The sequence below is a fragment of the Gadus macrocephalus genome, chromosome 20 (assembly GCF_031168955.1).
Source record: "Gadus macrocephalus chromosome 20, ASM3116895v1".
NCBI classification, from domain to species: domain Eukaryota; kingdom Metazoa; phylum Chordata; class Actinopteri; order Gadiformes; family Gadidae; genus Gadus; species Gadus macrocephalus.
The window spans coordinates 6,521,818-6,546,012 of record NC_082401.1 but is presented as its reverse complement, the minus strand read 5'-3'; the positions used below and the strand labels follow the sequence as shown (position 1 = coordinate 6,546,012).

The 24,195-nt window shown below is 40.3% G+C and overlaps 2 protein-coding genes across 3 annotated transcripts in view; one reads left to right on the top strand and one right to left on the bottom strand.

Annotated features, from left to right (window-relative positions):
- Window positions 1-19,041, bottom strand: part of parp14rs1 (poly(ADP-ribose) polymerase family member 14-related sequence 1) — a 19,735-nt gene extending 694 nt beyond the window's left edge. Inside the window, exons 1-15 of one of the 2 annotated variants that reach the window (XM_060039741.1) lie at window positions 18,864-19,041; window positions 18,504-18,604; window positions 17,136-17,427; window positions 16,807-17,031; window positions 10,946-13,149; window positions 10,586-10,813; window positions 10,255-10,470; window positions 10,038-10,110; window positions 9,687-9,833; window positions 9,463-9,525; window positions 4,045-4,221; window positions 3,583-3,786; window positions 1,001-1,609; window positions 709-854; window positions 357-531 (exon numbers count right to left, since the gene is read on the bottom strand). In XM_060039741.1, coding sequence (XP_059895724.1) covers window positions 357-531; window positions 709-854; window positions 1,001-1,609; window positions 3,583-3,786; window positions 4,045-4,221; window positions 9,463-9,525; window positions 9,687-9,833; window positions 10,038-10,110; window positions 10,255-10,470; window positions 10,586-10,813; window positions 10,946-13,149; window positions 16,807-17,031; window positions 17,136-17,427; window positions 18,504-18,604; window positions 18,864-19,041 — 5,038 coding nt within the window. The remainder of the gene's footprint in view (window positions 1-356; window positions 532-708; window positions 855-1,000; window positions 1,610-3,582; window positions 3,787-4,044; window positions 4,222-9,462; window positions 9,526-9,686; window positions 9,834-10,037; window positions 10,111-10,254; window positions 10,471-10,585; window positions 10,814-10,945; window positions 13,150-16,806; window positions 17,032-17,135; window positions 17,428-18,503; window positions 18,605-18,863) is intronic. The other variant, XM_060039742.1, reaches the window with a different exon arrangement.
- LOC132448438 (protein mono-ADP-ribosyltransferase PARP9-like) lies at window positions 19,005-24,195 on the top strand. Its single transcript, XM_060039749.1, has 8 exons — window positions 19,005-19,143; window positions 19,794-20,714; window positions 20,917-21,147; window positions 21,579-21,794; window positions 22,025-22,094; window positions 22,192-22,634; window positions 22,847-23,009; window positions 23,282-24,195. Exons 1-8 carry the CDS (start codon window positions 19,120-19,122, stop codon window positions 23,569-23,571), a joined length of 2,358 nt encoding a protein of 785 aa, XP_059895732.1. The 5' UTR covers window positions 19,005-19,119; the 3' UTR covers window positions 23,572-24,195.

The following is a 24,195-nucleotide window of genomic DNA, read 5'->3' as shown; positions in this document are numbered from 1 at the left end:
AAAATGGGAGAAAAAGTGAGTTGTTGATTTGGGTGATTTGGGTCGCAAACGAAACACCCTGTTTTAGTTAGACCCTGCCCGCTATCAAAATGTACAAGAGAGAGTGTAGGGGCGAGGATATATGCTGTTCAAGCTTATGCTAGACTATTGATAGAAATCAATCCATCTATCCGTGTCACTTCTATGTAATCTACTAAAATCACTTTTCATCTAAAATATCTTTTTAAGAGTGTGCTTTTCCTTTGACATTGGGGAGTGTTAGCATAACTTTATACATAGCATGTTGCCATAACTATTGTCTCAGAAACAAGAAGCTAGTGTGGTGCTTGCAATAAAATGGTCAAGTCTTATCTCACCGTTCTTTCCTGCGTAACTCCTGTTGAAACCGTATCGGTTGATATCTTGGATAGAGGTTGAGCAGGCTCCATGGAAGAGTTGCCTCTCGTTGTTCTTGTGACCGTTTCTTGCTTCCATATCAGCCTTTTTAAGTTGAAGACTCTTCCACAAAAAGCGATTCTGAATCCTTTCAATCTGATGGTTGAAAACACATTATATAATGTATTGTGTTGTATTGTATTTAATAGCTTTATTGTTCTCACTCTGGAAATTAATTAATTGACGGTAGGTACTAGGTAGGAGTTAAACATTATTAACTTGGAAAAATCGCGACCCTTCAGGTAAAGTCTATCCTTCACCAATTCAATGTACCTTAATAACATTTCGTTGGACTGTGGCCTTGAAGAGTTGTAGTACTTCATCATATTCCGGAGTTTTGGGCAGGACGGTGTAACTTTGACATGAAGTGCCGCTTGGCATTGTTTCCCAGTGCTTTGGCAAGTTTACAACATCTTGATCTGTAATGTTACAATCGTTCATTATTTTGGATATGCATTCAATCTCAGAATCAAAATCATACATTTTTAATTCATATCATTGCTCTAGCCTCCATTTTACCAACCATTAATTACTCACAGGTCATTGAATAGTTAGAAAAACATACCTTTCAGCAAGTCATGGCGTCTGATATCAATGCTGTTGCCTTGGTTGTCTGTGGCCGTTCCATTTTGCACATCAACCGTGTGCACTCGGCCCTGGATGTCAACATCTACATAAGGCTGCTTATTGTGGTGAGCTTGCTCAAGCAGGAATTTGGAGGGGTCGTCAAAGTTCTGGAATTGAACCCCCTGAAGCTGGTACTGCCAGTCAACGGTTTCTAGAATCTTCTTGATCTCTTCTTCATCTCTGACTTTCTTCAAAATCTCCTGTATTTCATTGTTGGCCTTAAACATGTATTTTGTGAGCCCCTCTATGTTGATACAGGCATTGTTAGGTTCAATCTGCACGCTAACGTTCATGGTATTCTGAATGTCCATAATGCGCCGGATATCTGAATCGGATAAACTGAGAATCGCTCTGTCTTTAATGGAGCTATTGATATGCTCCTTGGATATCAGATCCTTGATCCATGTTTTCGCTTTGTTTACTTCAGCCTGTGAACTACCACATATGTGGAAGTGGGCCGGCTCAATTTTGCGATCTTGAGAGGAAAAGTCATAATCTTTTTGTGGCTTGGCTTCCCTTCCTCCACCTAAAAATGCTGAGATGCCGCCTAAACCATGAAATAAAAACAAAACTGTCAAAATGCTTTAACTTGAAAACTGTTCATGCACCAACCTCACCATTTCACTTCTTTGTATATGCAAATGTACTTTACCAGAAACAATTCTCATGCAGATTTATGACAAAATGTAGCTGTTGACAATGATCTTGCAAATATTCAAACATTCTCTATTGAAAGTAAGATACACCATAAATATCTTACTCTAAAATAACACAAATCCACCTAGAAAACTCCTCCTGGACCAATCTTCAAATACTTTAGAACAAGGGTCAGCAGTTCTTTTAATGTCCTATGCCAATAATAAATAAAAATGTATGGTTTCCAATGCTGATTGTTATCGCATATTTTACACATTTGAATATAGGATATGCTAATTTAACTGTATCTTTCCCCCTCTTTCAGTTCAGTGGTTGTATATTTTATTAATGAATTATTCATAAACAAACTATCTAAACATGAGGAATTACACATTATCTCAGGCCACAAATGAGACTGAAATGGGAGTATTTGGTACCAAGAAGAACCGTCAAAGTTTTAAATATTGTACTTTGTGCGAGGGTGAATTGGGTAAATAGTGGCGGTAATTTTAGTGTTGGCAGCGGCAACACTTAGCCTGGCTCCGCCCGCCTAAGTACTTCCGCTCAATTTGAATTTCCCTTCAGTACTAGGTCTGGACCTGCTGTATGTAATTTGGTTTTCTGGGGCCGCCATAGCGGCGCCCAATCAGCGAACAGAGGGCGTGTCTGAGAACAATGACGATTAGACCCAGCTTCGAAAGTTGACTGCATACATCATCTCTGGTCATACTATAAAATATTGATTTACAATGTGCAATTTTTCCCTGATAAATTAAATTTGACGAATAAAACCTGCAGCTGTCATTGACGGACATTTTCGTGCAGACGCGCAAGGTGTTTGGTTTGTGTACAACCTGCGCGTGATTCCCGGTGCATGACATACGTCACAACCAAACGTTAGCGATTGGTTATGGCAGATCCAGAGTGGCACTGGGCAGATCCAATCATTTTAAACTTCAACTGACACCCGCCTTCAAGTGAGTTAACGTTTGTCAATTGATTAGGTCCAGACTCTCTGTACAAATGAAATTAAATGAAGTGAAGTACGAGAGTCTGGTAGAACCAGGCTAGGCAACACTAGGTTGAGCTCAACACTCCTTCCAAAGGGAATGAATGACACCGCAGACGCTGAGCTCTTATTGGGCTCATCATGGACAGTTAGGGTTCAGTTTGAGCACAAATATACACTTTGTTAATTCTGTTTAAGATTGTGTTTTTAAGTCTCTTTGGCATTTCAACAAACCTCTGCACTGCATATACCGTATTGACCCCATAAAAGACAACCTTGACTAGAAGAGAAACCCCCCTTTTTCATGACTCATTAAAAAAAGATAAAAAATCATTTCATTTGAAAATAATGATGTTATGATAAGAACATCCAGAACGCTCTACTGTCCATAAATAGGAGGGAGAAGTGGAGGGGTGCAAACATACACCAGACCGGCACTGCAGGAAAATAACCTCTGCTATGATCACAGAATCCACGTGTTCGTACGATAGGAAGTGTGTGGAATTTAGGCCATACACAGTGACGCCAATTAGCTGTCTACTAAAGTTGAGAGTTGGTAAAGTGAAGACCCCACTATTTCAGACGCATTTCCAGGAAGAGATTAATTATAATTGAGTCAATTCAGTAATAATAATGACCATGTTCCACTGCTTTGGCATGGTGAACCCCTCTTCAAGGAAATAACTGCCCCCCCTGGCCTCCACGAAAAATTGCCCAAAAGGGTTTAAATGGGCAACTGCACTAAAGGATTATCAGACATTATGCTCACACAAAATACTTATTCATATTCCTGTATTTGGTGTACGTACCAGCCTTGACACGTGTGCCATAGGTTGCAGACCCCTGCTTCAAAGCATACTTATTAAGTTGCTTACCTTTCAATTTTCCAAATAGCGAAATGTTGTGCTTGTCCGAGCCTGCTTTCTTCTCCATTCTACTGATGAAGTCCTTCATCATGGCCTGTTGGAATATGATGATGCGAACCTCCTTCAGGCTACCCGGAGCACTCTGTGACACCATGTCCACCACTGCATCTAACATGGCATCAGCCACCTTCCCTGCCTGGGCATTACCTTTACCTTAAAAATGAGACACAATATTAGTTATTTTGCCATCAGAAATAACCCAAGCATTTAAAATTGATTGGTGTTGGCATGGTCATGGAATAAATCCTGGAATGAGATATGATATAAGTAGTAGTAGTAATAATTATTAGTAATAGACTACTTAGAGTGGAACATACTATTACATAGTAATCAGACTCAACAACCTCAACAATATTTTTATTTATTACCTACAACTGGTCTCTAAGCACCAAATGACAAGTTCCATCTCACCTGTACCCAGAGCAGGAAAAGAGATAGAAGTGTATTGGTTTTGTTCGACCAATACAAGAGCATCTTTCATTGTATCTTTGATATCCTGGGGGTTGCTGCGTCCGGCCAAGTGGAGTATCTTTTTACACATCAGGTTTCCTGGCGTAGTCAATATCATTCCTGTGTTGGGCTGTCCACCTATTCATATAATATAATTTAAATATTTAGCATTAATGTACAGAAGAAAAATGATCTGCAGTGATCATTGTGTTTTGACTGTGTTTTAACTTCACCTCAAAACATTTCAAAAGTTTATCTGTTAAAATGGGTATGAAAACAAAATTTGTGTGTTTATTAATGAAACTTTAGAAAGAAAGATATAGGGACAAAGATTGACGCCCGACCCGCACCCGAAGGAAAATTAGACACATTAGATGGACGCCGGGGAATTACACTATGTGGTGTTTGGCGTGGTGTTTTAGATTGCTGTGCAAAAAAAACACAACATCCACAAAGACTCGCTCGCAATCACAAAACCTGCGTCCGACCCGCATCTGCGTCCGACACAGTACATTATTCTTCAACCGTTTCATCCAAATTGTGCGGGTCACCCGTCGGGTACCAGAACCCGGTCAGGACTTCATGTGCCATAAAGGGGTTTTCACACAGGAGGCGTTTGACGTGCATGCTGCATTCTCAATGGAGAGGCGAGCAGACAGAGATGAGGCGCAGCGTCCTGTCAAGCGGCACAACCCGTGAAACTGTCACGGGTTGTGCTTATCGAACGCATGCGCGCACACGTGGAAACAGTTGGTATAGATGAGACTCACAATAAAATGTGACACTGAATTTGAAACCGCACATTGTAATTTCTGCATCTATTATCAAAATATTTGTTAGTAATACAGGGATAAAATGAGAAAATCACATTGGCATGTTGATTTACGGTGTGTGGCCCTAGAGTTTCTGGTTGTCCCGCTAGATTTTTCAGTTAGGGGCCACAGTGCTCCTTGTGAAAAAAGTTAGTCTGGAGCCCTATACCCTAGAAAGCACAGACGAAATGAGGGAAAGCGCGTTCATGCAGAGAGGGGGTGCGATTTCAGATGGGGATTCCATTTTCGGCGTGACACCGACAACTTTAAATGCTAACATCAGCGTTCAGTCAACAATAGTGATTGATTATTGAACACTGCAGGATCAGCGCATAAGAATACGCAGTGGACCGTGACAGAGGTAGAGCGTTCCTTTGTGTAGCCCTATCTGCTATGTTTCTCGTGGATAAGCATGCACAGTTTCGCACATGCGTGATATGCGACCCATGCGACCCGCCCATGTTTAAGAGGTACTTTTTGCGATGGAAAAACGACGTGCCTGGAACCAAACCAAGGCGTGCCGAGTTGACCTGGTACTGTCGGCGGAAAAGCGGCATTAGTCTATTAATTTATTAAAGTGCAAACTTATGTCCATAAATAAAGTATGAAAAGAATAATAATAATATCGCAAACCATTTTTTCGTCTCAACAACACATTTCTTCACGTTTTAATATTGCGATATTTCGTGGCACGAAATATCGTCACAACCCTAGTTAGCAGTTATGTCGCTTACGCAGATCAAATACAGGATCAATGTGTTTCAACTACATTTTCCAATAGTTCCATAACTTTATACTACTGAAATAAAGTTTTGACATATATCTTACTGCTATTATAGCAGGACTGTCGCACCTGTTATTCAAGTTAATCATGTTTGCATGTGCCAAGCAGCCTGCAGCTCACACACAGACACAGCACACGCAAACGCATACATGCACCGCAAGCATGCACACACACCGCATACAAAAACTGCACACACACGCATAAAGATACAGAGAAGCGCACACACACAGACACACACGCAAGCTCACACACCGTACGTGTGACAAAGGCACACTCGACACACTCTCCGAGCTAAGATGTTAGGTTTTAAACATAACAGCTTCGCTATCGACACAAGCGAAGGTTAGAACACACACGCATGCGCACACACCGCAGCGACACTCGCACAGGTAAGACATTATGTTTTTAAACAAAACTGCTCCGCCATCGACACACACGCCCAGGTAAGAACACATACGCACACACCGCAGCGACACACTTGCCCAGGTAAGACGTTTTGTTTTTAAACATAACGGCTCCGCCGTCGACAAACTCTCCCAGGTAATATGTTCTGTCTATAGATTGTAGAAATAGCGGTAAAAGAAGTAAAGAGACAAATTCTAACCTCGACAAGCAACGGCGGGTCGTTCATTTTGTCATCTAAAAAAACGTTAAATTCAAACATCGCACCGACGCATATCAACACATAAGTCACGTGATCTTAAAGAGACAGTGACCCTATAACACAGAACTAAAACATGTCAATAACACAGTTTGGTGAATTATGTCTGTAGAGTCCACCACAAGACTACACTTTGTTGCGCAAATGTAATATTACACTCCTCCTTGAGCCTCCCGAAATAGAGGTTGAGTGTGCGCAACGCATGCGCGAAAAATCTAGTATTGCTAATAACAGGGGCGTTTCTAGGAGATTTAAAGGACTTTGCCAGTTTGTTAATACCGAAGGTGAATTATGACAGGTTTATGTGAAGATGTAAATAAGCCAAGATTTTTGTTCAACTCACCTCCTCTGACATTGGGCAGCTGACCATCAATGACATCCATAATATCCAAAACGAGTGTTTAGCAGCTACCATAGGTAGTCATTACTCACCAAACCAGGTAAGTGCATATGAACCATAGGTAGCTTCTGCCAATATTTCCCAAAACAAACATACACAAGCTTTGGTCCTGTGTGTACACGCCACTGTGCATGCTCACAGACTTAGAGACCGAAGCGAGCAGTTTGAATTATGCGTGAAGATATTGCCTACGTTATAGGCAGTGATAATTCTGAATGCAAAGCAAAACTTCAATAAGATGCAAGGATAAGTGTTGGAGGGTTTGTTTGCTGTAATGATTTGAAAGCTCGGGATTCAGCGTTCAGAATAACCGCACTGACTATAACTCACTACAGTTGCACAGAATTCTTCTTGCCCGCTTCAGTCTCTTAGTTCCTGCGCATGGGCAGTGACGTGTAAACACAGAATCTGATCTTTTGGGTCGTTTATGGGCACTATTGGAGGAACCTGGCCAGGGCAGTTCTTATGTGTTTACCTAGGATGAATAAAACAAAGATACAGCTATGGGAGCTTCTAAACATTTGTTTGGAATAATGGCTTCTGCACCGCGAGAGGAGGTGAGTTGAACAATAATCACGGCTGATTAACATCTCACAGGGACATTGTCAAGAATCAAACTGCAGATTAAACAACCCAGCCTAATCTTTTACAGTCGTGACACCACCATTTTTTAAATCTACAAACTATCTTGCTTTGATATAAACTCTGGCACGACATTACATTGAAAGTTATAATTTTGTCAATCGATTCTCAATTGTTTTTTGAAGTACAAATTTACCCTGCAGATTAATTAGGTTAATGTCATATAATTTAGTGGTTGGGTGTTAAAAGTATTAATATTGAGTAGAAGCAGTCAATTTCACAACTGCTATCACATGTATTGACATTCTACAATACTGGACCAGAGAAAAACATTGACATTACTTTATTTGAATATGAAATGTTCTTTCACTGACACACACACAAAAACAGAATCTACCGATACAGTTCAATGCAATCTAGCGCAAGGACAGGGTAGGTTTAAGTGCTCTCTCTCTCTCTCTCTCTCTCTCTCTCTCTCTCTCTCTCTCTCTCTCTCTCTCTCTCTCTCTCAATCACAAATAAGGCGGACAGCCAGGCCTAATGAAGCCTGTGGCTTATATCATTCAGTGGGAGCATATTATAGTATCAAACAAATATGATAATAAAATAATACAATAATTAAACTACCAATTTGATCTACTGACATACAAATGTGTATTTATATTATTTTCAATGGTTGCCAACATTTTAAGGCCTTAGATAAAACCTTGTGAGGGTGGACTTGTGAACATGGCCAAGTATAGCATTGCTATCGTTCAAGTATTTATGACCTGTGCAGTGAAGCAATGAATGAAGTCACTTCGGTGATTTCCGTAAATTGTTATCATGTGTTGTAGCTCTTTTAATAGTGGAGAGACAATTTATAGCGGGTCGGGTGCGGAATGTAATTCGCTATACTGTCAGAACACGGGTTGGATGCGGTATTGCGGGTACGGGCGGGTGCGGGTTTTCAAAATTAGACCTGTGCAGGACTCTGGCGCAATAGCCGCAGGTCGGAAGAACGAATCAATAATTTGCAAATTGTTCAAACACACGTAGCAGGTTGTGAAATCTTTCTCCTTCTCAGACTCAGGACGTTAACGCTCGCTCGATATATAATCTCTAGGATCCTCTCCCTCCACATATTACCCAATAACAGTGGCCATTCCCTATCCTTCTCACACTGGCCTGCTACAGATTCAGGATTCGTTGAAGCTCCCCTTCCCTGTTTAACGTGTACAAATGAAGAAATAAAAAAGGGCAAATTTACTGGTCGCACATTTGCGAACAGACGTAAAATTCAGTTGCAAAGTCTCACATTTTGGTCGCAAAATGCGACCATTTGGTCGCAGTCTGGAGCCCTGGGGTAACATCATGCATACATGTATGACTTGTAAACTATTACGTATTTTAGTGCCCTTCGTAGTTCATTGTCATGAATGGGATATCTTACGTTGTGGGTTGCCTATAAATTGTAACATCGCTTGCCGTGACAAGTTGCTCATCTTGTGATGATATGATAATAAACACTGCTATAAACGATAAACCCTCTTTTCGTCAGAAGAAATCGTACATATCGCTTTCTGTGACAACTGTCTCATCTTGGGGGGATATGATATAGGCAAGCAGCAGCCTGTTTACGTCCCACAAAACTACCGGTTCAGCCCTCATGGAACCTTGACGGAGGTGAGACTAAAAAACTACCAGGTATCAGATTTTGGCAATTGAAACACAAAAAAAGGGTGGCCCGGTCGAGGCGAGTCGAGGCGGGTTGACATGGTAACTGTCGATGGAAAAGCGGCATAAGAAAAACTTTTTGTTTATTGACACTTGTGGCCAGATGATTTGCCTATACCATATTACTATAACAAATCTTGTTTACAATTTCATAATAAATTGAAATATAGGGCAAATGGCATTGTTCTGCATATTTTGCGTCTTTAAAATAAACAGCAATATCTTTTCAGTCATACATTTGCTTCAATCAAGTTTTGTTCAAAATATCGTTATAATATTGAATCGTGCACCCAATATTGTGTATCGTATTGAATCGTGAGCTGAGTGAATCATCACGCCCCACTTCTCCGATTTTAAGGTGAAACCTAAAACATATAAAAAAATATATTCAAAGGCTTGGCCTGTGAATTTGAATGGTCCTTACCTAGTTTATTGCATTCATTTTCTACAGTTGGACCAGCTGCGTCCAGAATTGCCTTGGACACTCCTGGGTGATGAGAAAGACACAAGATATTAAAAGATACCAATCTCCATCCATTTTTATGTCTGTATAACTACATGTTATACATGAGGAATAGTTAATCATTGTACTAAGATTAAGTATATTATTTTACTCAAGCATTCCTCCTGACACTGCGTATTATTTACCTGACTTGAGGGTGAATGATTCGTTGGAAGAGTTGACGATGACATCAGTTTTCTCCTTGGTGATGTCCCCCAACACAACCTGTACTCTAACATGTCCGATTGTAATCTCATGCAGCCCCGAAGCTGAGGTGACTTTGGAGAAGAGACCTTGTGACACAAAACAATCACTATGAACGAGATAAACAATCTTGAGCAGGTTAAAATGCACATGCAGAGAAAACACCTCGATCTAACAAATAAGACACAGTGAGACTTGAAATGAGAAGATGTAATAATAATGTAAAATAATTAACTAAACGAGAGACGTGAATTGAGTCTTGGTATTATGATGACAATACAAAATGACATTACTTGACTTAGACTTGGTAGGCGCTGGAACATTTGTTGTTGTCTGGAGCTGTTTGTTGAATGCATCTGTGAAAACCTGCAGGTTAACACAAAAGGTTCTGCCATCAATGACTCATCATGACATTCCAAAAGCAAATCAACTCAAATATATTGCGTAGCATAGGCTTACCACTATTTTTTAAATCCTGATTCACATGTGTTAATGTAAATATTTTTGTACCTGGATGGTCTCTTGGTCTTTCGGATAGAGGACAATGACCACCGTCTTCAAGCACCGTGGCTGTTTGTAAAACTTTGAGACTTCCTCCATCATTACAGATGCTGCACGGTCTTTGGGGAAGCCCAGGTTTCCAGTTCCAATGGCAGGGAAGGATATGGAGGTAAGACCATGTTTCTCTGCCTTGTTCAAGCAGTCTGCAACAATCCCTCTCATTATCTGTAGGATATACCATATATGACTTTTCACTTCTCAATCAATTATCCAAAAGAAAGTGGGGTTCACGCTATAAAATCTGTAAATAAATATGAATCACCACTGTTCAATGAGTTACCTTGAGAGCGTTGCCCTGCTTGTCCCAAGCAGGGACTACAGCATGAAAAACACAGTTGCTTTTCAATTTGCAACCGTCCGTAACGATAACATCACCAATGTCTCCTGTTTTCTTCTGTTCATTGACCAAATACTGAAGTTTTGGTCCAGCTGCACTGAGAATAGCTTTGGAAACGGCTCCATTTTCCAGATCAAGCTCTTCTCCCACAACATTCACAACCACCTGGGTCTGAAAATATGAAAACAGAATGTTATCTATTCAAGGTTTCCTAGTATGTTTACTTCATTGTCTCAATTGTACTTATAGATAAATACTTGTATGAATTTGCTTTTTCGATTAATATATGAAATAAATAATTACCTTAGCATCTTCAATATTCCCTAATTGTATCCTCATTCCTACATCGATCCCCAGTGGTTTGGAAGAGTTGTTATTTTGTTTGTCAGGAACACTCTGTCGAGAACCAATTCTTCCTTGGTTTCCAAACTTGTCTCTCACAGCTTTCTCAAAAGCTTGAACTGCATGGTCATCCAAGCTCACAAAATGGATCTTCTTCAGGGGGTTTTGACCAAACTGGTCCTCACAATGTTCCTTCAACACTTTGATGATGGTGTCGGCACACAGGTCTATTGGGAACTCCATGTTGGCACTGATGGCAGAGATGGCCAGAGATTGACAGCCACTCATCTCAGCAAGTTCTAGACTTCCTTTAACAGCTCTTCTCAGCTGCCCCACTGTCTTCAAGTGGTTAGATGGATCATACTGGGGCCCCACCACGTGGATCACTTTTTTGCATTGGAGCCGACCCCCTGCACCAGTAATTACACTGTCTCCTGGCTTCAGCTCCCCTCCCTGGATTTGGATTTTATCACATTCCTCCTGCAAGCAAGAGCCAGCAGCCGCCACAAATGCTCCTCCAATACCTCCATGAAGTTTCAAGCTCTTATTCGAATTGATTACCACGGCATCTACTGGGTAGCTACATAGATCAGCTTTACTAACAACTATATCAATGCCGTCCGATGTTTGAAGATTGTGTATGGGCCTGGAGCGTAGCAGGTCATTTTGTCCACTAGCCTCCACCAACTGGACTAAGCAACCGGTTTCCTTCTTTAAGGTAGAAACATACATATCTTTTTCTTCTTGAAAAAATTCCTTTGCCCCAGGCTGGGGGAGTTGATATTCCTCAAAGCAAACTTTAGAGATCATGGAAACTAGGATGCTTTTACAATTCATGACATCTTCTCTAGGACCTCTGAAGTTAACAGCCTCCTTCTCAAAAGAAATTTCCACTTTGTCCTTCACTTTTTCATACCAGGTATTGCTTTGAGTTGTAATATAACTGACAATAGTGTCAGACTTGACCCTATGAGTTTCAAAAACTTGGGAATACTTGTGGAGGTGCTCCTTAATTTCTTTGAAAGCTGGTATTACACTATCCTTGTAGCCAACTACTGTTACTCTCTCTAATTGATGATCACTAGATGTTGTAATAACAATCTTCTTCGAGGTTGTATTGTTGCCTTCTTCCAAACATTTGACGAGGTTTTGCCACTCCGGCTTCTTCAATGCATAACTATCACTAGTATCAATGTACTTAGAGGTCAGCACTTGTTTCAGTTGATCTTCAGCCTTTCTCAGAACGTTGTCTGAAACAGCAATGATGCTCAGGCTTGTAGCATCTTTCTCAACTGCTGCATGAATTCCATTAGATGTGAAGACAATTTTTGTCAGCTCTTCCTCATCCTTATCCTTCAAAAACTGGAAAAGGGCTTTGTCCAATTCGAGCTTCTGCCGTTTTACCGCAATCACTCTGTTAAAAACCAGATTAACTGCACTGTTAACCTCCTGTTGAAAACCATTTAAGATAATTTTATCTTGAAATGATATTTCCAGTTCTGGGTAAAAACCTTTCAATTGGTCAGCTAGGCCATCTTGACAGAGTAAGTGAAACATTACTTTGGATATCTCAAATTTCTGTGTAATACTTGAATTCTCCCTCAGTAACCTTTTCTCAATCCTGGTCAAGAGGTCATTCAACGTGGGCTCCAGTCTGGTCACATCGTCCACAAGGCCGACCACTGACAATGTACCTTCAGCTTTCTCAGCGATGATTTCCACAGTCTTGTCTAAAACAATCTCTCTGATCTGCGCTTCACACTCTTCCCATGCTGATAATGGAGGCTGAAGCTTCAGAGTTTTGAACCTGGACAAGACCTGTGTGAAGGCCTGCTCCACTGATTGTTTCCACTGTTTGATGTCTTTGGCTTTAACATCTTTCTGCTCGAGCAGTGCTGGAAGAGGGCTGAAACTCACAGATGAAGGTAGGAGGTCTACCTTGCAGAAGAGTGCTGACAAGTGACTGCAAGCCATCTCTGCTGCTTCCTGATTCTGGTGTAGGTACTTCAAGAGCGGGGAATATATGCTTTGAGAGAAGGCAGCGGGTAGTTTTGGTGTGGGTCGGTCTTTGCCATAAAGAGCCGTTCCCAAGGAGTCGTAAAATGGAAAAACTTTGACCCATTTCTTCCCGATGCAATGTTCCTTCTTGATTATCCCTTGGACAGCTAGTGAGGTAAAGACATTATTTTAACTTCACATACACGAACATGAAATAAAGATTCAACTGATTCAACAAATTATATAATTAAATAGAATACCATTATAAAATATGAGTATAGTATCTGCCGCTATATATGTAAATATATTTATCTATAAATAGATATTTATATTTATATATAAATATATACATATATATTAGAGCTGTCAGTTAAACGCGTTATTAACGGCGTTAACGCAAACCAATTTTAACGGCGTTAAAAAATTTATCGCGCGATTAACGCAAATATTTTATTTGCAAAAAAATAAACATAGCAGTAGCCTGACTGCTATGTTCAAATGACATTTGTTCAAAGCAGTCGTTTAATTGCACTATAGGCTCTTTTTTTGTATCGTCCTGTTTTGATCAGTATATGCCAATGTTGTTATCAATAAAAAATCATTTGCACAAGACAAGCCGATGCACTTCACCATGTTGATAAGAGAATTAAAATGAGAAGAATTATGGGACAAAAAAATCAAGGGATATTTAGCATTGAAAAAGAATTTGCGATTAATCGCGATTAATCGTGAGTTAACTATGACATTAATGCGATTAATCACGATTAAATATTTTAATCGCTTGACAGCTCTAATATATATATATATATATATATACATATATGTATTAGGGATGTAACGATATAAGTATACTTAACTTAGATACAATACCATTTAATTTACAGGATTTTAGATACAAATTTCAATACGTTTGATTTGTGCACTTAGATGTCAGTTTAAAATGAAACAATAATTTAAACAAAAAATTTATCCCATCCACTAGTGATAAAATTACTGAAACGCTTTTTATCTGAACCTTTGTTTGAATCTGTTTTTAAGTTTTCAAATTTTACATTTAAATTTGACAATGAGAATTGCAATCCCCGTAGGTATTGCGGAGTGAATGCTGACGCTGAAATGCTCCGCTATACTGCTGAAGGTTGAAGAATCATTACACTGAATCTAGGAAATCCGCTGAACATTTTGAATGTAGAATGAAGTCTGTAGGATGAAGTATGGATGACTTGAAGGGTTTTGAAGTCTCACCCTTAAGGTCAGCGCTAACGTCAGAGCTAACGTCGCTGCTAACGTCGCTGCTAACGTCAACGCTAATGCTAACGACAGCGCTTGCGCTAAGGTCAACTCAAATGACAGCGCTGAGGCTTACGTCAACGCAAACGCCAGCGCTAATTGTAACGTCAATGCTAATTTCAGCGCTAACGCTAACTTCAGCGCTAACGTCAATGCTAATTTCAGCGCTAACGTAAACGCTAACGTCAACGCAAACGTCAGCGCAAATGCTAAAGTCAATGCTAACTTCAGCGCTAATGCTAACTTCAGCGCTAACGCTAACGTCAGGGCTAATTGTAACGTCAATGCTAACTTCAGCGATGACGTTTGCTAACGTCAACGCAAACGTCAGCGCAGATGCTAACGAGCGCTAATGCTACTTTCAGCGCTAACGCTAACGTCAGCGCTAAAGGTAACGTCAATGCTAACTTCAGCGTCAGCCCTAATGCTAACGTCAGCCCTAACGCTAACGTGAGAGCTAACGTCGACGCAAACGTCAGCGCTAATGCTAACATCAATGCTAAGTTCAGCGCTAATGCTAATATCAGCGCTAACTCTAACGTCAGCGCTAACGTTAGTGCTAATGCTAACGTCAGCGCTAACAATAATGTAAGCGATAATGCTAACGTCAATGCTAACTTCAGCGCTAACTCTAACGTCAGCGCTGACGTCAACGCTAACGTCACCGCTAACGTCACCGTTAACGCTAACGTCACCTCTAACGTCCATTATTGTAGTCCATTGTTGTAGTCCACTGTTGTATTCCATTGTTGTAGTCCATGAGGGAGAGACTGTAACAAAAACTACACTACCCTCCACCAAGGTGACTTTAACCATACTCCAGAGTGGTGTTGTTCACTGATTGCTCAACGAGCAACAGCTGAGGCAAACGGCTAGAGTGAGACCAACTAAAAACTAATCCGGAATGAAGCTAAAACTGTGAATCTGAAAAAAGTATGAATGATATCGAAATTCCGTTGAAATATTATTGAAGATACAAATGTGTTTAATTGCTTGAACGATGGTAAACGGTTGCAATTTGCACAAGTTATGATGTCTTAAGTTGTTGTAAGCATGAATCTGCGTTTTTTTAATTTTCTAATGGGAATGATTGGGGGAATTTTGGGTGAAAAACCTTGAATATCTCGGGAATTATAAATAATATGAATACAGAAAATAATTGCATAATTGGTACTAACGGAGCTGAACGTTTTAATGTTTGAATGATGTTTCTACGTTGAAGTAGGTTGAAGGAGTCTCAAACGGAAAAAGTGGCGGAATAATAACATTAAATACGAAGCATTTCTAAGATGTGAATGCTTTCGCATTCACACCAATTAAAGGTGCAGTGTATAGGATATATTATAGTGGCCTCTGACCTCCCATGGATGCCCTGAAGCTACGCTTATCTCCCACTAGTATCTGAGTGGCTGTTCAGGAGCGCAAACATCCAACTTCCGGAGTGACTAGGAGAATCATTTCAACTCTATGCAAATGACTTGATGCCGTGGCAACCAATTCTTGGACCTTACAAACTGGATTTTAATTTCTGCAGTGCTGGTTTCTATCGAACATGGAGGAGAAGCTATCTGTTCACGTCTCCATTTTCCTAGAGCTATAATCAGGCTGCTTTTCTACCAGGTCTAAAACGCAAACACAACGTGATCTTTGTTTTAGTTTGTTGTATTGGGTATGGTGAGAGAAGAACCAGGTCAAATTGTTTTGTGTTTGGGAGCTACTAATCCAATTACGAAATAAGTTTAAACTCTGATTCCGTTCATTTTGCCATGTACAGAATCTAGACACAAGTCACTGTTTTGGAAATACAATTAGCTAGCTAAGTAATAAAGCTTTTTCATAATTTAAAATAAAAATTAAACATTTGATCATGCTTTCTGGGTTGCCAAGATCTCTCCAACAAACGTGATATTGTGCACAAGCGAATGTGTTGTCTGCAGCGCTGCTTTTATATGCCAGCGGCATATTAATCTTTAGGGTGTAAGCTAATCTTTTGATGGGACCAAAAGATTAGGTAACATTTGCATCGTGTCGCAATACAGCTCAACATGTTGGATGTCCTTGCACTAGTATAATAACAGGACATCACTGATTTGTCAACCACTCTTTTGGCTTTGCCTTATGTTCCCAGACTGTAATGGTGCTTGGGAATCTAACGACTCATCGCTTACTCTGTTCGCAAATCTCTAGCTTTTTGCTCTCTACTGACCAGAAATCAACATTAACCCATGTGTTGGATATTCTTCATTGTTACTTGCTGTTTAGCATGGCAAAGTCCAGCACCTTTAAACTATGACTATGACCTATCACTTCAATCCGTCCTGAATAGTGCATATTTGCTCTCTGAACCTACGTTATTGTGAACGGTATTGTTTTTGGACGGGAATCGTTACACCCCTGGTATACATGCATCTACGAATGTACTGTATGTATGTGTGTATGTATGCATACATTTTATGCCATAACCCATTGACGTTTATTCAATTAATTAATTGAATTAAATACCATCAACTACCTTTTGGTAATAAAATAAATACCTGTAGCCATTTTGAATAAGATGACAGCAGACTGTTCCTCTTCATCGGGGGTGACCTGTTCAACTTCCCAACCTCCATTCTCAAAGTACAGCAGGAGGACATCTTCCTTGATGTTTGACACATCCTCAACTTTGACTTGGGATGTGACTTCCAGAGCTCTGACAGCTAATTTATTGTTCAAGAAGGTCCTGTTTGTCTGGCAGCTTGTAATGAACTCATTATTTTCTGTTGGAGAATAATAGAGACCAGAGAGTAGACCTCCACATTAGCGCAGAGAAAATGTAAGCAAATATCTAAAACCTTTTTAGATCATACAGAGTAAAGCAAACCTTTTGCACTTGAGAAAGTAACCACAATGGAGCATGTGTCGGAGAGCATCTCCAAACTGAATTCAGGTTGGGTGGTCAGCGGTGACTTAAAGTTCTTGCAGATGTTGAGCACCAACATCTCCATGAACTCCTTGCCCTTGTCCTGGGGAACGTTTTCTAAGACAGCGGAGGTGGAACCCAATGCTGGCTCTTCTGTCTTTTCTTCCCTGCTCACCGCCTCAACCTGGGTCTCCTCCTCCGCTGCACGTCCATCCGGGTTGCTTTGTTCTTTGTTGGAAATGGTTGTCAACTGCTATGGAGTATAGTAAGACTTAAAAGACTTCGTATTTAAACACAAATAATGTTTTCTGTCCAAAGGTATTGGTGCTTTGTATCATGTTTTTGCTTTGGAACTGCTAATGTGCTAAACAATATTTATTTGGTGACATTTGCATCAAAACATCTCTCTTTTCAGATGAGATTGCATGAGCTCAAAGAAAATGACCATAACAGTTCAAAACTTAAAATTAAGGGTTGAATGGTCCTCATTTCAAAGATTAAATATTTTGTATTAATTATGTCACCCAATAAACTAAAGGCTTGTTTACACTTCAGTTTATTTAATTAAATGTTGTAATGTCATACCAGGTTCCTAAAATGCAAGGTTGATTTTCCCAAAGGGAACCCTACATATACTATATATATATATATATATATATATATATATATATATATATATATATATATATATATATATATATATATATATATATATATATGCTATACAGTATCATTAACTCACTATACTCGTAGACAAGAAAAAGAAAAAGGGGTTGCTTAAATATCACCTATTTACTTAGAATAGGATACCCCCTAGTGGTCCTTCAACGTAACACTTATTTTTGTTATTCAGTATAATAACAACCTACAATCCAGGAAATATCAACAGTCAAAGGAAATGTGAATTAAATTGGATTTTACATTTAAATGAGATAATATCGATATGATCCAGGAGTCCCTACCTGCCTACGATTTTAGCCAACGGCTGTATGTTATGTTTTGTGTTTATCCATTATTTTTCGTGTGTTTGGCCACTAAAGCCAGCGATACATAAAAAAAACATTCAAAGTTAGCATGTCAACTTCTTTGGGGTAGTCAACAAGTGACGTCTATGTTATAAAAATACCATCAAAGTTTCGGTTTCTTTTACGCCCCACCCCCTATTCCTTCTTTTTACGAGATAGGCTACCCATTCACATTGTTCACACAAATTACACAAATGCTTCGTTTACTCAAACGACAATAAACATTAGTGTTACAAAGTAAACCGATAAGAGACTGATGTAATAACTGATCCATAGTCGGTCTGTGGTGGTGTCGTCTACTCACAGGCCTCCCGGGACTCTCCTCAGGCAAGTGCACGGTCACATTTAACCTCCCTTCGTCCAGGACGATCTCATGGGTTTCTTGAGCCACAACCCTCGCCCTGTCTGGATGAGAAAACGATCTCCGCTAGCCACACATTCTTATTTTATTTTTTGGAAGGTTTCATCCTTCTTATTGTAGAGTAAGACAGGAAGGTATGGGGGAGAGGGGAAGACATGCAGCAAAAGACCGCGGCCAGGAATCGAACCCGGGTCGCTGCAGTCAGGCCTGCCTTAATGGTCAGCGCTCTCCCTGGTGAAGCACCGGGGGCCCTCAGCGAAACATTGGACTACAAGTAAAGCATGTGTTATTACGCATCATTACCTTCCTCCCTTCTGAAACGCAGCACCGCGGTCCTGCTTCTTTCCTCATACTGAATTTTACATTCACCACCGCCGGACCGTTTTTTACTCTGGAAATACTTAACCAGTTTGTTTTTAAGTCTGGGAACGTTTTCTTCGAGCTCCACGACCAGAGCGTACGAGTACGCGTCGTCGTCCATCGTTAACGCCAACTCACTGAGTGTTTTTTAAACGTCTCCTTTTCTGGGCGTGGAGTCCCTCACTTAGTTTCACTTTCAATGCGCTTGAAACCACTGTTGCTGGTGAGTACCATGACGTATGATTCTCAGAAATGTGTTTATAATGAATGCAAACGATTAGAAAATAACTTTAATCAGGCGGTAGACCACGTATGTATTCAACGTTTAGTCAAATGCAACTTTTAACCAGCTGTGTTTTAGGGCTACTCGCCGATTCAGTGCACAAACAACGCACATAGTTTTGCGAATTCACTTTCTATCGTCAACAGTGGCTTCTGGGCTTGTAATATGAAACCTGGGTGCTGATGTGATATAAGTTCAAAAAACTGCGCGTATGTATTGAACACGCCATATTATCTGGGTGAGGATTAATATGCTTTATAACTAAATGATACAGTCAGTGGGATATTATGCTCTGGTATTATGCTCTGGTATGGTTCAGTATCGCGATAAGAACCAACCAGGCCTACCATTGGTCACATCTACCACATTGCATTATTTTATTTAGACACCAGGAGGCATTGTTAACTGCATTTAGAAAACTACAATCAGAAGATGAAAGTTCATTTGGGGTATTTTCTAGAATTGGCAGGGTGAGGTATTACGTTTGCAACTGGTGTATTTGTTTTCAGCTGTAGTTAGAATGGAGGGATTTTGTTTGAAACTTAACCCATTACTGACACAAATAATGTTTTAATATTCCTTTTATCTAGCGCACACCTCATTCAAGTATTTTCTTTAATATGACAAACCAACTGAAAATGCCTCTTGATGGGAATGGGATCAACATTCTGAGAAAATGCGGTCCTGCCATAAAAGAAGTCCTAAAATACAAATATGACTGCAGCATAGATGTCCTTGGTATGGACTCTGCTATGGGCCAATACTTTGCACAGTCCAGAAATCAACCTGTGGCTACAGAGAAAAGGTTTTCCATCCTGCTCAATGGGAGAGAGGTGTCTGTGTGGAAGGCTGACCTCACCAGTTTCGACACAGAGGCTGTCGTCAATGCTGCAAATGAGAATCTGCAACATTATGGTGGTCTTGCGCTGGCACTCAGTGTGGCGGGCGGCCCTGACATACAGAGTGACAGTGACAAATATATAAAGACGAATGGTGCTTTGAAAACAGGAGATGCAGTTATCGGTAATCCAGGGTGTCTCCCATCATGCCAGAAGATAATTCATGCTGTCGGCCCACGTCTATCACCTCGTCCTAATAGCTATGAAGTTCAACAGGCTGAACCGGATTTGAGGAAAACAGTGAATACCATCCTCGCTAGGGCCGAAGAGAACAAGTTCAAGTCTGTGGCCATTCCTGCTTTGAGTTCTGGACTCTTTAACTTCCCCGTTGATAAATGTGCCGACATAATCGTGGACACGGTGAGAAAAAACATTGAAAACAGAAACAGAGTTTATCCACTCAATATTGAACTGGTGAATAATGACGAGCCTACTGTTAAAGAAATGGAAAGAGCATGCCGTCAAGCATTTGGCCGCACAAATGCACCAGTCAGCCAAGCGGTCAGGAGTAAAACCAATAAGAGCGGAGCCAAAACGTCCCAAACCTCCCTGACTGTTCATTTCGGGAATGTCCATCTGACCCTCAGGCAGGGTAACATTCAGGAACAGGGGGTGAGCGTACATCTTTATTTATCTTACGATATATTTTTATATATTTTATATTTTTACAGTGTAATTAATGAATTTCCTTAAAAACGAATGCTAAAGGAACACTAATGATATACCTCATCATCCACTACGGTCTGTGAGGGAAACGTAAGATCATTTTCATAATGCATCACTTTCCCTATCCTTTATTGTCCTGCCCTCTCAGACCGACGTCATTGTGAACACAACAGGAGATAATCTTTGTCTATCAAATGGAGAAGTTTCCAAAGCCATCCTGAAGAAGGCTGGGAGCAAAATGCAAGAAGAAATTGACAAAAAGTATAAAAAAGCAAAGAAATCCCTTCCCCTTGTGTTGAAGACAGACTCCTACAGTCTTGGATGTAAAGAGGTCTATCACACTTTGGTTCCTGTAAAAGGTGTGGACAGGGCCGGAGAGGTAACTACAGCAAATTATAATAACAATATATTTGTATCTTAACAATTTCCGTTACTCTGTTAAAGCCAAAAAATCAAACAATGTAATTTAAAGACTCACTTACACCTAGTTGGATAATACATTTAAATCTATCCTGAGAGTGCTCATGCTTGGGAAATCTATACTGTGTGCATTTGTGTGTGCATGTCTTTCTTTGTGTATATGTGTACGTTTTTTTGTGTGTATTTTCTTACATGTTTTGTTGTATGTGTGTGTGTGTGTGAGGGAGAGTGCCTTGTTGCGTACATTGCGTGCATGTGTGTCTGTGTATGTATGTGTGTGATTGTTTGTGTTTGTATATGCAGTGGGGTAGATGTGTGCATGTGTGTCTGTGTGTGTAAAAGTATAATATGTCCTCTCATAACCATTTGTCTAATTATTCCGATTCCCAGATCCTTTACAATGCTATACAAGAATGCTTAAAAATGGCAAACACTGAGAGACACAAGTCAATTGCCTTTCCGGCTATCGGCACTGGCCATCTGGGCTTCACTAAACAAGAGGTGGCCCAGATTATGACAATGGCGGTGGAAGACAGTGCCAAGAAGATGCAAACAAAGATGGAGGTTTACTTTGTCATATATCCTCCTGAAAATGACACATTCATGGTAACGTATTCTAGTGCAAGAGTTTAGTTCTTTCAAAGACGTGCCGTCCTTCCATCCAACTCACATAGATCGTGTCAAATCTTTGATCGATTAAATACAATGAGAATGTATCACTGTTGAACAACAAGACATCCGGGCTGTTTTAGGGTTCTACCCTTACCACTTAGTATGATATAGTTTACATCATAACTTTATGAAAAAAGTATGCTATAAATATCTCTTCCCATTAGGCCTTTGAAGCTAAAATAAGAGGGCTTCAGGGACAGAGCTCTCCTGGCTCTGATACTGGGCTATCACGGGGTGAGCGAAAGCCAAAATCCTTCACATCATTGCAAATATTTTAGTTATGTTACTTAAAGCTTGCTGTACTCTTTGGTTGTTTTTTTGTGCTTATTAGGATTTGATAAGCAGAATACATCTGCAGCACCAGAAGTCAGGATGAGCAGTGCTTCGATGGAAGCAAACGAGGAGGCCAAGAGTTGGCTAGAGGAACTCCTCCGTTGCTCTGGCACAGCAACGGTCAACAATAACTTCATCCAGTACCTCGGCGTGGAGGAGCTCCACCAGCTGAACAGCGGCGCTGCACCGGCCACTTGGATTGAGGAGTTCTTCGAGATGGGCTGTGCCAAAATAAAAGTCCAGGCGGAGTCGCCGAAAGATGTCATTGTCCATGTGTTGAAGGCAGAGACCATGCTCTGTGACGTCCAGAAGGAGTTTGCGAGAGGGGTCAAGGCCCACATGCCCATGCTGCCAACTAGAGGAAGTATGTCTGATGCAGCGTCAATTGACCCAGGGGACAGAGAGGATCAATTCGAAGAACAGGGGCTATCCATTCAGAGGGTACGAAACTTTTTACTACAAAGTAAAGAAGTGACAGAAAACATGAAAACTTGCATATGGTTTCACAAAATATGAACTAACAATCTACATACAAAAATACCCAGAAAAGACTATTAATACTCCAAGTTAAGACATTTATATAGAAGCAGAGTATGCTGTTACTCCCCGTGTAGCTTGTTTAAACTTGTTTTTTTGGCATATTTCCAATGTAGATCTTGCCAGTTGATAACGCTGCTCTCATGGAGGTATTTGAGCTTAAGAAAAAACAGCTGGGCTCATCGTCTCCCCCTCGGAGAATGTACCAACGCATACCTGCACAGTTTTGTTCCAGGCTCAAGGACATCGGATTTCAGAGGGAATACGCACCACCTTCTGGTATGTCAGTCAATAAATGTGAAGTTCATAAACGAGTTGGGGTGGGGGCAGGGGGGGGTGTAGTGTGGTGCGTTCGATTCCCAGTCGAAAGGTCTGGGGTTTGAACACAATGTACCCTGCTCCTCAATGGCATGTATCGTGAATTCACTTTCATCTTCACTCGACACTTTTGATAAAAGTGTGCTAAAATAACAATAACAATAATGTTTTAATATTGAAAGAACATCTGTATGGGTTGTGGTGATTGACTGCAATGCCCCCTTCACTCATAGCTCCCAAGTATGGAGAGGGCATCTATTTTTCCGGCAGCGTGAGGGGTGCAGTGGACCTGTGGAGAGAGCAGAGCCATCAGGATGTGTATCAGTACTACGTTGAAGCCAAGGTGCTGACAGGAAAGTCCACCCCGGGTAAACGTGACCTTATCATGCCTCCTCCTGTTGGTGACGATCCACTCGTTCGCTTCGACAGTTTATCGGGGGGAACCGATATCTCTGTGATTTTTAACGGTCACCAAGCCCTGCCAGAGTGCATCATCATCTGCAAAAGTTATGACGTCGTTTGAGTCTGTGTTTTTGTCTCGACAGTCAGGAGCAACCACACTATAGGTGCTACACCAATGTTCAATTAATTATGTACAGAATTATGTATAAATGTCACATTCTCCATTTCATATTTGTTATTTCTTTATGATATAACAAGCATGTAATGCTCCCACTTTTTGAAAAGCTACGTCCCGCCCAAACCTCTGCTTTCATGCAGAAGCTTCATGAAAAATGTTTGAAAAATGCCAGCTGACTTCCGTTGGATGAGCTTTTAAAGAATTTTATTTTATTGGTCTTAGATATACTTTAAACAGGCAATGGTCTTAATATAAAAAATATTTTAAGGCCTGTAGGTTTTCATTAACTTTTACAATAACTTAATAGCAGGAAACAATGAATAGGTATTGTTGACAGAAAAGACAGAGTTCAGTATTTAGAAAAGCGCTACAAATAACTGATCAATTATTATTATTATTATTACAATCAAAACCCTAAGCTGTTAACTCAATCACCTAGTATTTGAAATATCTAGAATGATTTGATTTGTAATCTGTTAATGTTTATGTGTCGCTCGATAACCAGGCCATTCCCAGTTGTGGAGATATTTGTGTTGGGGGAAACAAATAAATGATTAAACAAACAAA

Bases quoted from the DNA above. Each gene is read 5' to 3' on its own strand.
- LOC132448438 (XM_060039749.1), top strand. From the start codon at position 19,120: ATGCGCTTGAAACCACTGTTGCTG. The intron at 21,795-22,024 runs GTAACGTATTCT...TCTTCCCATTAG, and splicing joins CTGAAAATGACACATTCATG to GCCTTTGAAGCTAAAATAAG. The intron at 22,635-22,846 runs GTACGAAACTTT...TTTCCAATGTAG, and splicing joins AGGGGCTATCCATTCAGAGG to ATCTTGCCAGTTGATAACGC.